Raw genomic sequence first — 14,087 nt, forward strand, 5'->3', positions numbered from 1 at the left:
TGAGAGAAAAACAATTATATGAATTCAAATGCTACCAATACATTCTATTAGAAAAGAACTATCAAAGATCAGAGTAAGTACACTTGAGCAATTGAAATGCTTCAATTGTTTAAAAAATGGCCACTTTGCTTAGTATTGTCCTGTTCATGCAAATCATAGAGAACCTTCTACAGGTATACCAAAAGCTAGAAGTAGACAGAAATATGAGATGCAGAAGAAAATAAAATGTTATAGCTATGGGAGGCTAGGATACATTGTAGATAACAGTAGAACTCAGAAAATTAATAGCAGTAGCAAACCCAAGCACTACCAGAAGCATGAGAAGTAGGACATGCAAAGTAAGCCCACTTAACATATTGGAAATATGACTCCAAAAACATGTCGCCTGCCAGAGCCACAGCAGAAAGTTATCACAACAGTAAGAACAATACACTGCAAGATACTCAGTGTGAATAACATGCTACCTATAGTTAGTTTAATAATCAAAATGATAGACTGTGAGCTAATAGTTGACACTGAATAAAATCTTTGTTGCTGAGTGTGAATTTACTGAAACATTATTAGAAGTCATGAAATAACAGCTAGAAAGAAATCTCAAATCCCATTTTAGCTTCCACCACAGGTTATACTGTTAAAGTATTAGGAAAATATTGGGTAAAAGTACATTTAGGTAATCTAGTGAGAGAACATCCTTTCTTTACGTGTGATAAAGTAGATCAAGAAGTGGATGGAATATTAAGACAATATTTGTTTCAGAAGTAAGGAAGCTTAAATCTTGATCACACATGATAGATTGCACACAGAGACAGTAATAGTGTCACTGAAGGCACAGAATGTGACTGCTGTACAGTTGTGCATGCAGTCAATGAACTAGAGCCAAAACAGTTGTACAGCACAACTCCAACAGTTAGGAAACAATGATAGGAAAGTTAAACTAGTCCCTCCTCCCTAAAAAAAAAAAAACACGCTTGTAAGTATATGTAACAAGCCAAAAAAAGATGCAAGTAAACAGTAAAAGCTTTAATAAAAATCAGAAATCTAGGGCAAAAGAAAACAAAGTATAAAAGGTTAAAAATGACAAGAATGGATGAGTTAAGAGGATTAAGAAAAAAAGTAAGGAGGATAATAAAAGGAATGAAGTGGAATCCTCAGGTAACTCTACACTTAAAGTAGGCAACAGAATTATAAAAGAGGATAAATTGACTTATCCTTGTGAGATCAATTACCTTAACCTAGAAAAAGAGTTATAAGAAGTTAAGGCAGAGAGACTTAGTACAAATAGCAAGATATTAGCAGAATAAGTAGAAACAGAAGAATTTGGTAAATAAGTTGCTGCAAGCATAAATACATTATCTAGTAGAGGTACTATACCATTAAGAGTATTCAATATAAAAAATGTTACCAAAGAATATAGTAATAGACAAGGATAATGAAATAGCAAACACAGCAGCTATGAATAATGAAATAAAACAAAACTATCAGGATAGGAAACAAGCTAGGGCAGATTGGGAAACAGTACTACAGGACATAAGAGAGCAGCACCAAGGTGAATTGCTGGAAATTAGTAAATGAGTATAAATATATATTTTAGTGAAGATGAGCCCACAGAGAGCCCATATGCTGTACCAGTGGTGTTAGTTACAAAAAAAAAGGGAAGGTTTTGTATGGTTTACTGCTAGCTAAATGGATCCACCATAAGAGATGTTTATCCACTGTTCAACACCCAGGAAAGATATGATAGGTTACAGCAAATTACATACTTTTTCCTTTATGGATCTGCAAAGTGGTTACTGGCAGGTAGAAAGAAATGAATGAGAAAGATTAAGAAAAAAAAAAGTTAACATCAATGTAAACACATTTCAAAGACTTATAGGTGTAATCCTATTAGAATTATAAGATTCTGAATCTTTTGCTACATCGATGACATGATAAGACTTTGCACCTAGCTTTTAAGGGAACAATTAGAATGCCTATATCATGTCTTTCAAAGGTTGTGCACAGCAGGTCTCAAGCTGAAACTGTTGAAATGTCAATGCCTATAAATAGAAGTTGACTACTTTGGCTACTTAGTGGTAATCACTAATGGTGTTCAACCAGACCCTAAGAAAATGGAAGTGTGCAAAACTATCCAATCCCCAAGAACATTAAAGATGTTAGAGAATTTCTTGGATTCAAAGGTTTCTACTTGAGATTTATCCCAAATTTTACACTCATCATGGTTAGATTATTAACTGAACTAACAACAAAAGATGTAGAGTTCCATTGGACTAAAAGAGAGAAAAATAGTATCTGAGAAACTAATAGGCTCCCCAACATAAACACCAATACTGAGTTGGTCAAACTTTAGTAAAAAATTCATATTAAATACTGATGCATTAGGATATGCAATAAGAGCAGTGTTATCTCAGTTAGTTAGATGGAAAGAAAAACCCTACAGCTTATCATAGTAGAAAACTGAGCAAAGCAGAAAAAGTTATTTAGTAACAGAACATGAGAGTCTAGGATAGGTACAGAATGTAAAAAAATGTTGATGTTACTTATATGGCAGAAAATTTTACTATCATAAATGGAGTATGCCCCACTAAGGTGGTTGATGACTATGAAAGATCCATCATCCAGATTAGCCAGATGATTTTTATTGTTAGAAGACTACAATTTTGAAGTCATGTACAGACTTTGCAGAAAACACTAATGTAGATACCTTGAGTAGTATGAAAACAAGTAATTGCAAAATTAATAAAGTAAGTGAAGCAAGAAAAAATGATGGAAAAGATTATGAAAGAATATGGGATTTAGATCCAGTAACAAAAAACTGAGAAACAGGTAGGAAAATAATGAATGTAGGGAGTATACTATAGTCTAATATATTATGTAAGTCAGAAAAAGCTAATTTTAGATAACTGTATCCAGAAGTCTAAGAAGCAAAGTAATGAGTGTATATCATGTTAATCTTTTTTCAGCACACTTGGCTAATGCAAAAACTTACAACAGGATAAGTAAGAAATCTTACTGATATATCATTAGAAAAGATATAAAGAAATACTATGAATCGTGTGTAGAATGTCAAAAACAAAAGACTAAATCTCCACTAACAACACCGACCACCCACCCACCTCTACTTAAAAGAGTCTACTTTCTTTTAGTTTTAAATGGTGAGACACATCATGCAGTGATCCACTCTCAATTTCAATCCCATCAGTAACCTCTGTAATTTTGAATGGATTGGTAGGGAAAGTGTTTCTCAAAGTATTCTGTAGTCACAAGCAAAACTGGAGCTTCAAAACTGTTTTCACAGCGTCTTCACCCCAATTTAAGCCTCTTGTAGTAAATTTTCAAAGCATTTTAGTTTGGTAATTGTTTAAGAGGGAAGAAAGATTGGCAACAAGTTGATCTTTCTCATATTTCAATAATTTCAATTCCTTATTAACTGGTTTCTCTTCTTTGGAAAGCTTTACTATCTTTTGATTTTGTTCTTTTAAACACTTCTGAAGTTTGTCTTTTGATTTTTCATAAGTTTCTCAAAAGTAAAAAGAATTAAAACAGTTTACTAATGTGTTGTTTTTAAACCTCAATAATTTGCTTTAAATAGTCAAAAGTTAACATTTTCCTAAACTGCAAATGTATTTCTGATACCTCCCCTCACAAAAAGCCTTCTCAACTTGTTATGCCCTCTCTTAGCACAAATTTTCACTCACCACTAACCTTGTTACTTCCACTTATTACTGCACACTAAATATGCAAGTGATAATGCAACAACCCTCCACAATTAGGAGTGTGACACTACCCCTATTATAACTAGCAACCTCTCTAATCATGCACATGTTAATCACTTCAAGATTGGTCATAAGTACATCAACCAATTCACTCCAAAAGTGGAGAGGACAGTGAGAAATGTGAAAGGAGGTAAGTATCTATTGGACATACATTTTCAGTTTACAAAAAGCTAGAATCCCAAACTGAACTGGTGGAAGGTTGGTGATAAGACAATCCCCCTTAAGGGAGCTTCCAAAGGAAGACTGTGAGGTGTGCTAAGAAATAAAAAACAACAACCTAATGGGAGACCACATCACTTATGAATGAGGTCTACTCTTCAACTTTTAGTAATGTTTCACCAAAATGAAAAGGGCAAGAACTTGGAGGAGTCCCAAACAAAATGCAGCAGTAATGGAACCCGTGATGTAGAGTAACTAGGGCATGACAGACCGTAAATAGGAGTGCAACCCCAATCAACACTTGGCATCTGGAATTGTACATCAGGTCTGCGGTATGAAGAGGATCCTGTACCTTTCACCTCAAAAACGGGTACTGGCAGGGAAGAGGAGCTCCTTTACCAAGAACCTACCTCTGCATGTGTACACCTACAACACAACCAACACCTAATACACATGGAACTGACATCCAGCAGATGATTAGGAGGAGAGCCCAGGTGGGTGTTCATCTCCAATCCAAAATCTGGCAGCATGGGAATGTTTCATCCAGACCACGGTAGGAGGAGGGTACCCAGCCTTACACAAGCAGGAAATAGATTTTGGGGTTGCATCTCTAGTCCCAATCCTGGCAGCATTGGGAATTTATCATCCAATCCACTGTAAGAGGAGGACTTATGTGGGTGGACTGTCTCCAACCAACACCTGATCCATCGGGAACTGACATCCGGAGGATGGTAGGAAGGAGGAATGCCTCAGCTGGAGGGGCAAACTGCAATATATATATATATACACATATAGATATGGCAGAGTACTACACCTATTCTTAAACTGAGTGATATTATGTACCCTCAGGAGGACAGTAATCCATGGTCTACCACTCCAGCAGCTAGAAACTGGTAAGTGGCAGACTCCCATACTCCATTAGAAGAAAGGGGAAAAAAGTGTATTGGAAAGTCCAGAGGACACCAGCACAATACCTTATTTTGAAAAGCAGAGCTACTACATTGATAGAGTTGATCAACCAACACCTGGTGGCACTGGAAAGTACATCAGGTTCATGGAAGGAAGAGTCTCAATGCCATGGGGCATCAGAGATTCGCAGTAATCCCTGTCTGCTTTACCCACGTAAGTCCATGAGTGTATGGTCTGGGAAGAACATATCTATGAAGCAAAAGACCATGAAATATGTCTACAAGTGGTCCTATAGAATACTGCATCTTGACAATGTGCATAACATGATCCTGTGATGTTTATATTTCATATAATATTTTGTGATATCAATGCAAAGATGACAAATGGACAGAGTCAATCAACCAACACCTGGTGGCATCTGGAATTGTACATCAGGTCCATGGTAGGAAGAGCCTCAATGTTATAGACATCTAGATAGTCATAGGATGGACAGTGTACATTTAAGATGAAGTATACCTGGTTAGGCACCACTCACCAAAGAGTGGGATCCAAAACATATGAGCAAAAGGCCCCTGTAAAGAAAACATAAATATACTGAGTACTATCAGTCACAAAGAAACAGAGGCATGCATAATGGCAAATAGGAGACAAGCGGGATTCCACAGAGCATGAAACAGCCACATGATGTAGGTAGTGAGATGTACGGTAGTCCACATACCTGCACTAATGATGTCCACGAAAAAAAAGATGGAAGAAAAGTCACGGGAAATGGTAGGATTCCAATGAACAAACAAATGGACACAAAAACCATGGAAGGGAGCAGTGTGTATCATATACCATCTGAGGGCCCTGACCAGGCAAAGGAGGCAGTCAAGATCAAAATAGTCATAATGGTGGGATATGGAAGGAATGGAAATGGGAGTGAAATCAGAATTACCCTCCCATGAGGCCAAAGTCTTGGGCATAAAAAAATGGCTTAGCAAAAAGACGTTAGTGAGAAATAGTAGGTTGTGAAGGATAATAACCATGGCATATATAGACAAATACCAGTATGTATACCATTAATGCTGATAAACCGGCAAAGAGGAGAGACGAACTGAACAGAAAATCAAGGAAACAACATGCCTGGAAAGTACTGACCATCTGGCAAGGGACTGAACAAAAGCGATGCATGAAAATGGAGTACAGGTATGGATGGATGATGCATGCCTGAGTGAAGCTGATGAAGAAGTGTGGAAGATATAGGCAGAAAAAGGGTAGGCGAGACTAAAAGCTGATGCCAAAGTGAAAACCAAGTCTGAGTCTCATAAGTGTTTATATATGCTCCCCAACCAGAAAGGAAGCATCCGTAAAAGGGCGACAATCTGGAGGAGTAGTACAATCTGTGGTAGTACTGGTCCGATCCATCTACCAGGCAAAGTAACTCTATAAATGAGATGGCACATGTGGGTGCGACCAAAAGAAATGAGGGCTACAAGAGCTCTCAACTGAAGGGGAGAAGTGAATTGAAAAACCCACCAAGATGAGCCACAAACTGAGTATGTGTGAGGAATGAATTTTCCACCCTGATAAGCCAACACACTCTGGCAGCTTCCTGAAGAAGAAAGTGAGTAGGGAAAGCAGTCATCCATGTAGTGGTGTAAAAGAAGGCCCTATGAATGAAGCAGTTGAGCAAAGGACCGGACTATTTGGTAGAACACATAGGGAGCCAAGGCCAGGCCAAACAGAGCCACCCAAAACTGAAATACACACCCATGATGAACAAAACAAAGGAAATATTTGGATCCCAAGGAGATGGGAATATGTAGATATGCATTTGACACATCAACCTTCATCATCCACAAACCAGGAGTGAAAACCCAACGTAAAGTTATGTACAGCTCCATGGTGAACTTAGGAACAACGAGGAAGTAGTTCAGAGACAATAAATTGATCAACAGGCACCAATCTCCCATCTTTTTGTGAACAACAGACAAATTAGAATAAAACCCTGGATAAGAATTATCTCCTCGTTCAATGGGACCCTTGAGAATTAAGTCCCAAACCATCTCTGACAAACATTGGCAAGAAATTGGATCCCATGGAAGGGGAAGGAATTTGGATGGTTAGACAATGGGGGAGACAATTGTAAGTGGAGGGCAGACCTTTGTAAACAACTTTCTGAACCTATGGATTGACTATAAATGATCTCAAAACTCGGGTAAAGTGTAAGAGTCTGGCCCTGACCCAAGTACCAAGTCACTAATGCTGAAAGCCCCGGAAACAACATTGGGTAGAGTAACAACTGCAAAACGCAGATGTAAGAGAAGCCAGGACTTGCAAAGGGTTAGAAGGGACAGGCTGGTGGAATAAATGAGAAGTCAATGAGGAAAGGGAGTTATGTAGATGGGCTGATTCAACCCTGATCTCCGCAGAGTCAGGAAGACCCCCAAATACCTTTTCACGTAAAAAAAGCCATGTGCAAGTCACACAAGGAAGATGTGGGTAAACTAACCCTAGATAAAATAGCATCCTGACCAAGAAGATCCCAACAGTAAAACAGTCAAATCTGTAAAGCCAGGGCTGAAAAGGAAAGGAGTCCCAAGGTAGCAAACAGGAGACTTTTGAGTATCACAACCTCTCAGGAGACTATTGAACAGCCTTATTCAAAAGATGAAGGGGGGATAATGTACAAAGAATAGTGGACATCATAAAACATAGATGAGAAAATCAAGGTTGAGAAAAATGAACCAAAGTATTAGGGTCCAAACCCCACATAGGAATAAGAGATTCCAAATGACTGAAGTCTAACTATGGGTAAGTGGAATAATGATAATCAAAATCATGATCATTCAATGTATGTGGGGGATGAAGCATACTGAACCCCAACCACAGATGTTCCTGAAAATGACTAGCATGAACCCCACTATCTGATGAAGGAGGAAAACCATATAATGACCTAAAGCTTCCAGGTGTAGAATAATACGCAACAAGAGACAAAAACAGAACACAACAAACCTGAATAATCAAGTCTACACAGGTAGGAGTAGGCCTGGGCAAGTCCCCTGAAATCACATGCAACTGAAAAGCATATTCAGGAGGGGGGAAAAAGGCTATCCAAATTATCATCCTCCCTTTCAGGCACACCAGAAGCTGGTAATGACAGGATACTCCTCTGGTTGCCTTTTTTGAATGTTGCATGAAATTAGACAATACTCTACAGATCACAGCAATTTGCAAGGGCTATTAACTCAATTCTAAGGGCAAATTTAAACTAGGATTACACAGTGGAAGCCAGAATAATGAAGAAAAAGAAAGATGTAGAGAGGGGTATACTGTGGTTCTAAGGTTGTTTTAATGATAGGCTAAATTATTGTTCTTATAATGCTAAAAGTATAAAAAATAAAATGAATGACTTCAGAACACTGGTTGGAACAGAAGATTCTGATATAATGAGAATAACTGAAACCTGGCTAAATGTAGACAATTTTGATGACAGGAACTTCTTTCAAATATGTGATTATAGACTGCTTAATAGGGATAGAATGCAAAAAATAGGGGGAGGGGGAAAGAGTAGCTTTAAATGTAAACAAGTTACAACCTGTTCAAGTTGTTGTTATTAAAGCTAATAACAATAGGTTGAATTTGTTTGGGTATCTGTTAGTTGTTATAATGGGAAAAAGCTTTTGGTTAGAATTTGTTACAGACCACCAAATGAAAATGATGAAATTAATGAAAAATTTTGCAATGAGATAAAGAATTCAAGTGTTATTGAGGTTAAAATTATGGGAAATTTTAATTTTAGGCATACAAATTGGAAAAAATTAGAGTCAAATCATGAGGGAGAAAGGTTTTTAGAATCTCTTCTGGATGGTTTTCTTCAACAGTTCATTGGGTAAACTATTGGGAAAAATGCTATTTAAGATTTATTGTTAACTTCTAATAAAAAAAAACAGTTAATAGGATAAAGTTAGGTAACATCTGAGTGCAAGTGATCATTGCTCAATGAGATTTTAAGTTTTGCTACATGTGGAAATAAGGAATAATGAGATTTTGGTGTTAAATTTCAAAAATTGCAAATTTTGTAGAGACAAGACAAGAATTAAAAAGGCTAACATTTACAGGTAAATGCCACAACTCCACCACACAATCCCAACATGGCCAGTTTTGATACTAGAAAAATTTAAAACTGTCTATATCACTGCTTGGAACCTGCAAGAAGGTATCTTTGTATCAACTCCCATGTAAGCTGGTTCAAATGATATACAAATGTATTATTCATAAAAACTCCAAATTGTGCTTTCCTTGCTAAAACATTGAGCAAAAGGCAAAAATTCCAGAACTGTCTATAACTCTGTTTGGTACCTGTAAAAAAGTATCTCTGTACCAAATCACATGTAAATTGGCCAAAATACAGCAGAATAATTGTCAAAAATCCCAAAACATATGGTTTTTGTGGCATCTTGACCCCTATAACTACTAAAAATGGGAAAACTCAACATTTTTGTTTATCATAATGAGTTACCTACTGAAAAGTATCTTTGTACCAAGTTTTATGGAAATTAGTTGAAATAAGGCTAAATAATTGAACAAAACCCATAAAATTATGGGTTTATTTAACCTATTGACCCCTTCCCTCAAATGATCCAAAAATGGACATATACCACATTTTGCATGTATGTGTATGGGACCTGTAAAAAAGTATCGTTGTACCAAATCCTACGTAAATTGGTCAAAATACAATGGAGTAATTGTCAAAAAATGCTAAAATTATGTTTCTCTGGTATCTTGACCCCCTATAATTATTAAAAATGGGCATGTCCACCACTTTTGCTTGTTAGTGTGTGGGACCTAGAGAAAGGAACCTTTGTACCAAATCCCACGTCAACTAGTCAAGATGCAGTAGAATAATTGACCCCAAAAACCTATATTATTCTTTTTTGTGAGATTAGGCCTCCCTAAAAAAAAGGCAAACCAATATTTTTGTATGTCAATGTGTTGAGCATATGAAAATTAATATTTATGCTAATTTTCATCTTGATTGCTGTAAATATGACCACACAGGATCCTAAAATACACATTTTTGAGTTGTTATCAATAGAGTTCAGTCAAATTGGATTAATCTCACAAATGAGGTAGGTACATCAGGGCTCATTGTTAGGACCTTCACTCTTCATGACTTACATCAGTGACATAAATGAAATAGTCAACAGATTATTTAAATTTGCTGAGGGCAATAAAGTTTTAAGTGTTACTGATTGTGAGGAGAATGCTACTGTTTTTAGAAAAGGTTTTGGATTATTTGGCGAGTTGAGTAAATAAATGTCAGATGACTTGGATGTGGGATATCACAATTTGAATATTAATATAGTTTTTGATGGGAATAACCTTAAAAGTTTTATGGAAGAAAAAGATCTTGGTATTTTGTTCACCAGTCCCTTGACTTAAGCCATTCAAACAAAATGCTGTTGCTAATAGCAGGGCAATATCTACAGAAATATTGAAGTATAGATGTTATAATGTCATTGGTTAGGTCACATTTGGAGTACTGTTTTAAGTATTGGAATTGTTGGAAAGGGTTCAAAGAAGATATATTATTACTTTGGGAATGGGATCAAAAGAGTGTCAAGTGAGAATAGGTTCAGATCTCTGAATTTGTTTTCTCTTGAAAAAAAAAAAGATGAGTTAGAGGAGATCTGATTGAGGTTTTTGTTGATTGTTAAGCACAAAGCTACACAACAGCTATCTGTGCTGTGCCCAACACACACAAATTTAAACGTTGTGTGATTTGTCTTTTGAACTAACACAGATGGTGGCATGGCTCCGATCGTATTCCTAGGTCGTAAAAGTAAATTCATATCACCTCTTTGAAGTATTTCTTCTTTTCTTACCACCATATTCTACCCGATGTTATATGTAGCGTTAAATCTTGCATGGAAATTTCATTTTAACTTTAACTTAAGTTTAACGTTAAAGCAAAGGTACAATGTTGTCAAATTTCTGCGTTATAATTTACATAACTTTATAAGACTCGATCAAACTTAAAAAAAAATTCATAGAATCATACAATGATTTTTTACGCTACTCAGCCTACTGTCTCGTTAGTAATATTAATACGACGGCAGAAAAAAATCTATACGAACTCGTATTGTTTAAAAAGCAATATCGTACAATTAAAAAGAATATTAATTATTTACTTGTGGTCGTTTCAACAATCGTTGACAAATGTGAGGTAACGTTCCAAACACTCTGAAAATGTTCATAATTATATCTAGCTACACTTACTAAGTAGTTAAAGTATTACTACTAATTATGCGCTATACACAGCCCCGGTCCAGGCATCCTTCACTGGGTTATTTGGTAAAATGTGGGTGAATAAGCATTCCGTGTAATAATAATTTGACGCATAATATACTATACCCATGTGTCTAAAACAACTGAGGAAAGGAAAATGCTTTGGCGGCTCTGAAAATTTCTTTGCTACGCGAAAAAATTAATATATTATTATAGAATCAAATCAAACGAATTCAATAACATCACATTAACGTGGAGCAAAGGAAATAAGGGAATACAATATAAGAATGTATCCAAAAAAGAATAAGGCGCGGAAAACGCTCTGGCGACTCTGATAATTTCTTTGCTCCGCGATCAAACTTACATATTATTGAAGAAGGAAACCAGGCGAATTCTTCAATACAAAAATCAATATCAAGCAACGAAAATAAGGGCCTATAATATATACAGATATATGCTGTTATGCTACACACATAAACCCAAAACTACTGAGGTACGGAAAACGCTCTGGTGACTCAGAAATGTTTTTGCTTCTCAACAAAACTTATATATTATTAAAGAAGATGTTGTTTGTTATTAAGCACAAAGTTACATAAAAGGCTACCTGTGCTTTGCTCACCACGGGTATCGAAACCCGGTTTCTAGCAGTATAAGTCCACAGACATACTGCTGTCCAACTGGAGGGATATTAAAGAAGAATACCATCCGAATTTAACTATATTAAAATCAGCGTGGAGCAAAGAAAATAACAGTCTGCAGTATACGAAGATGTATGCGGTTATACCTGTGCTCTTTTTTTTTTCTGGGAAACAAGTTCTGGAACTCTCCTATTATCTAGAACCTTTTACGATTGTTACTGCATCCAACCCCATGACTATCCCAATCTAGAAGAATCCCTCTTATGATGTCTAAAAATTTGTCTTGTAGCAAACAAACAATAAAATAGCAATGTTTAATGTCTTTAATAGTACTTGGCGATAACACATTTAATGATATGAGTACTGTTGCATCAGCGAAGTCACATGACTAGTGTCACGCCACGTTTCTAGAACTATCCTGTACCTTGGCGAATGCTCTAGCATTTAGTAGATATAGGGTAGGCTGGTATATAAAAGAGGGTGACAACGTGACAGAATAATGTAATGTGTGTGTAGATAGTGAATAATTGAACTGCAGTCAGAAGTATTGTTGACGTTCGTTAATATAGCGTTTGTTATAGAGCGACTGTTGAAAATAAGTGTATCGTAAAGTTGTATTCGGAAAGAATAAACTAGTTTTATTAAATAAGGACTTGTGTCGCTAAAGTTTCGTCGGAACGAAGTTACGGAAAATCAATTAACAAACAGAGACTTAACAGTACTATGTTTACAGTAAATTACATAAATATAATCCTTGAAAAGTTTTTTGGTGTACAAAACTTGAAGATAGCTGTTATATGCGGAAACATCTGTTAGCTGAGTTCTTGCGCAGATCTTAAAATATAACGTTGATAAACGAAAACATCGGCACATGTAGATATGTAGATCTTGAAAGTCGAGTTGTTCAAAACTCGAAAATAGCGTTGATAACTGGACCAATTGTTGATTGAGATGTTGCAAAGGAAATATATGCTAAAGCTTTTCGCCAGACACTAATCATAGCACAACCGTCTGGAAAATTATCTATAAGAAATAGTACAGCTTATAAAATGCTACAACCATACATAACCTTAGCCTTGACCCTAAACAATCGTTTTTATGCTCCTTCGACATCAGCAGCCTGTTTACTAATGTACCCTTGGAAGAAACCATCAAAATTTGTGCAGATACTTTGTATGGTGGAGAAGTTCAGTGCCCTCCAATACCTAAGGACCTGTTTATTGAACTGATGAATACTGCAACACGACACGTTCGGTGGAATTCAGCTTTAATGATATCATGTATCAACAGATTGACGGAGTCGCCATGGGTTCTCCTGTTGGACCTGCCTTAGCCAATATTTTCGTTGGTTTCCATGAAAAAGAACTATTCAACAAAGTTACCAGACCTGCTGTTTACTTCCGCTATGTAGACGACACATTTGCCATTTTTAAAACTGAACAGAAATGTGAGTGTTTCTTACAAGACCTAAACTCGTTGCACTCGGGTCTCAAATTTACTTTTGAAAAGGAATAACATAACTCTTTACCGTTCCTAGACGTCTTAGTGGAAAAAGATGACTTTCGTTTTCTCACCAGTATATACAGAAAACCTACCTTTACAGAACAATACACACGATGGGATTTTTTCCAGTACTAAAAGTTGCAAAACGAACCTTATTGCTACTTTAGTCCATCGGCTCTAGTTATCTGTTCAAAATCTAAACTAAATTTCGAATTGAAGACATTTAAAACTATTGTTGCGTCATCGAGGTCACGTGACTGGTGTGGCGCTACCTATTTTCTAGAACTATCCTGTACCTTGGCGAATGCTCTAGTATTTACTAGATATAGGGTAGTGTGGTATATAAAAGAGGGTGACAACGTGACGAGACAATACTGTGTGTGTAGATAGTGAGTAATTGAACTGCAGTCAGAAGTACTGTTGACGTTCGTTGATTAGCGTTTCTTATAGAGCGACTGTTGAAAATAAGTGTATCGTAAAGTTGTATTCAGAAAGAATAAACCAGTTTTATTAAGTAAGTACTTGTGTCGCTAAAGTTTCGTCGGAAACGAAGTTATGGAAAGTTAATTAACAAACGGAGACGTAACAAATTGGTGTCAGAGAGTGGGATAAAAAAAAATGGAAACGAGAAGCGGCAAATCAAACTACAGCATAGCAGACTTGATGGCAGCAATACAAGAACAGCAAAAGAAACAAGAAGAACGAGAAACTAAACAAGAAAAGAAACAAGAAGAACGAGAAGAGAAATTACGGCAGTGGTTGGAGGAAAAAGAAAAGAAACAAGAAGAGCGATAAATTAAACAAGAAGAGAGATTACAGCAGTTGTTGGAGG

General features: G+C 36.4%; 1 protein-coding gene and 1 long non-coding RNA gene across 7 annotated transcripts in view; both read right to left on the reverse strand.

Moving 5' to 3' along the window:
- Positions 1 to 11,438, reverse strand: part of LOC106461918 (malonyl-CoA decarboxylase, mitochondrial-like) — a 117,031-nt gene extending 105,593 nt beyond the window's left edge. For 2 of the 6 annotated variants that reach the window (XR_002611107.1, XM_022389013.1), the window contains exon 1: positions 11,018 to 11,438. Coding sequence is in view for 4 of the 6 variants with exons in the window: in XM_022389013.1 (XP_022244721.1) it covers positions 11,018 to 11,083 (66 nt within the window). In the remaining 2 variants the exon portion in view is untranslated. Of the gene's footprint in view, positions 1 to 10,683; positions 10,737 to 11,017 lie in introns of those variants that run through there. The other 4 variants (XM_022389011.1, XM_013921781.2, XM_022389012.1 and 1 more) reach the window with 4 other exon arrangements.
- Positions 11,439 to 12,680: 1,242 nt separating this feature from the next.
- The window catches only part of LOC111086387, a 7,462-nt gene continuing 6,055 nt past the window's right edge, over positions 12,681 to 14,087 (reverse strand). The window contains exons 2-3 of the long non-coding RNA XR_002611105.1: positions 13,140 to 13,142; positions 12,681 to 12,775 (exon numbers count right to left, since the gene is read on the reverse strand). This is a non-coding gene — a long non-coding RNA (uncharacterized LOC111086387). The remainder of the gene's footprint in view (positions 12,776 to 13,139; positions 13,143 to 14,087) is intronic.

This window comes from Limulus polyphemus, unplaced genomic scaffold (assembly GCF_000517525.1).
Source record: "Limulus polyphemus unplaced genomic scaffold, Limulus_polyphemus-2.1.2 Scaffold1058, whole genome shotgun sequence".
NCBI classification, from domain to species: Eukaryota; Metazoa; Arthropoda; class Merostomata; order Xiphosura; family Limulidae; genus Limulus; species Limulus polyphemus.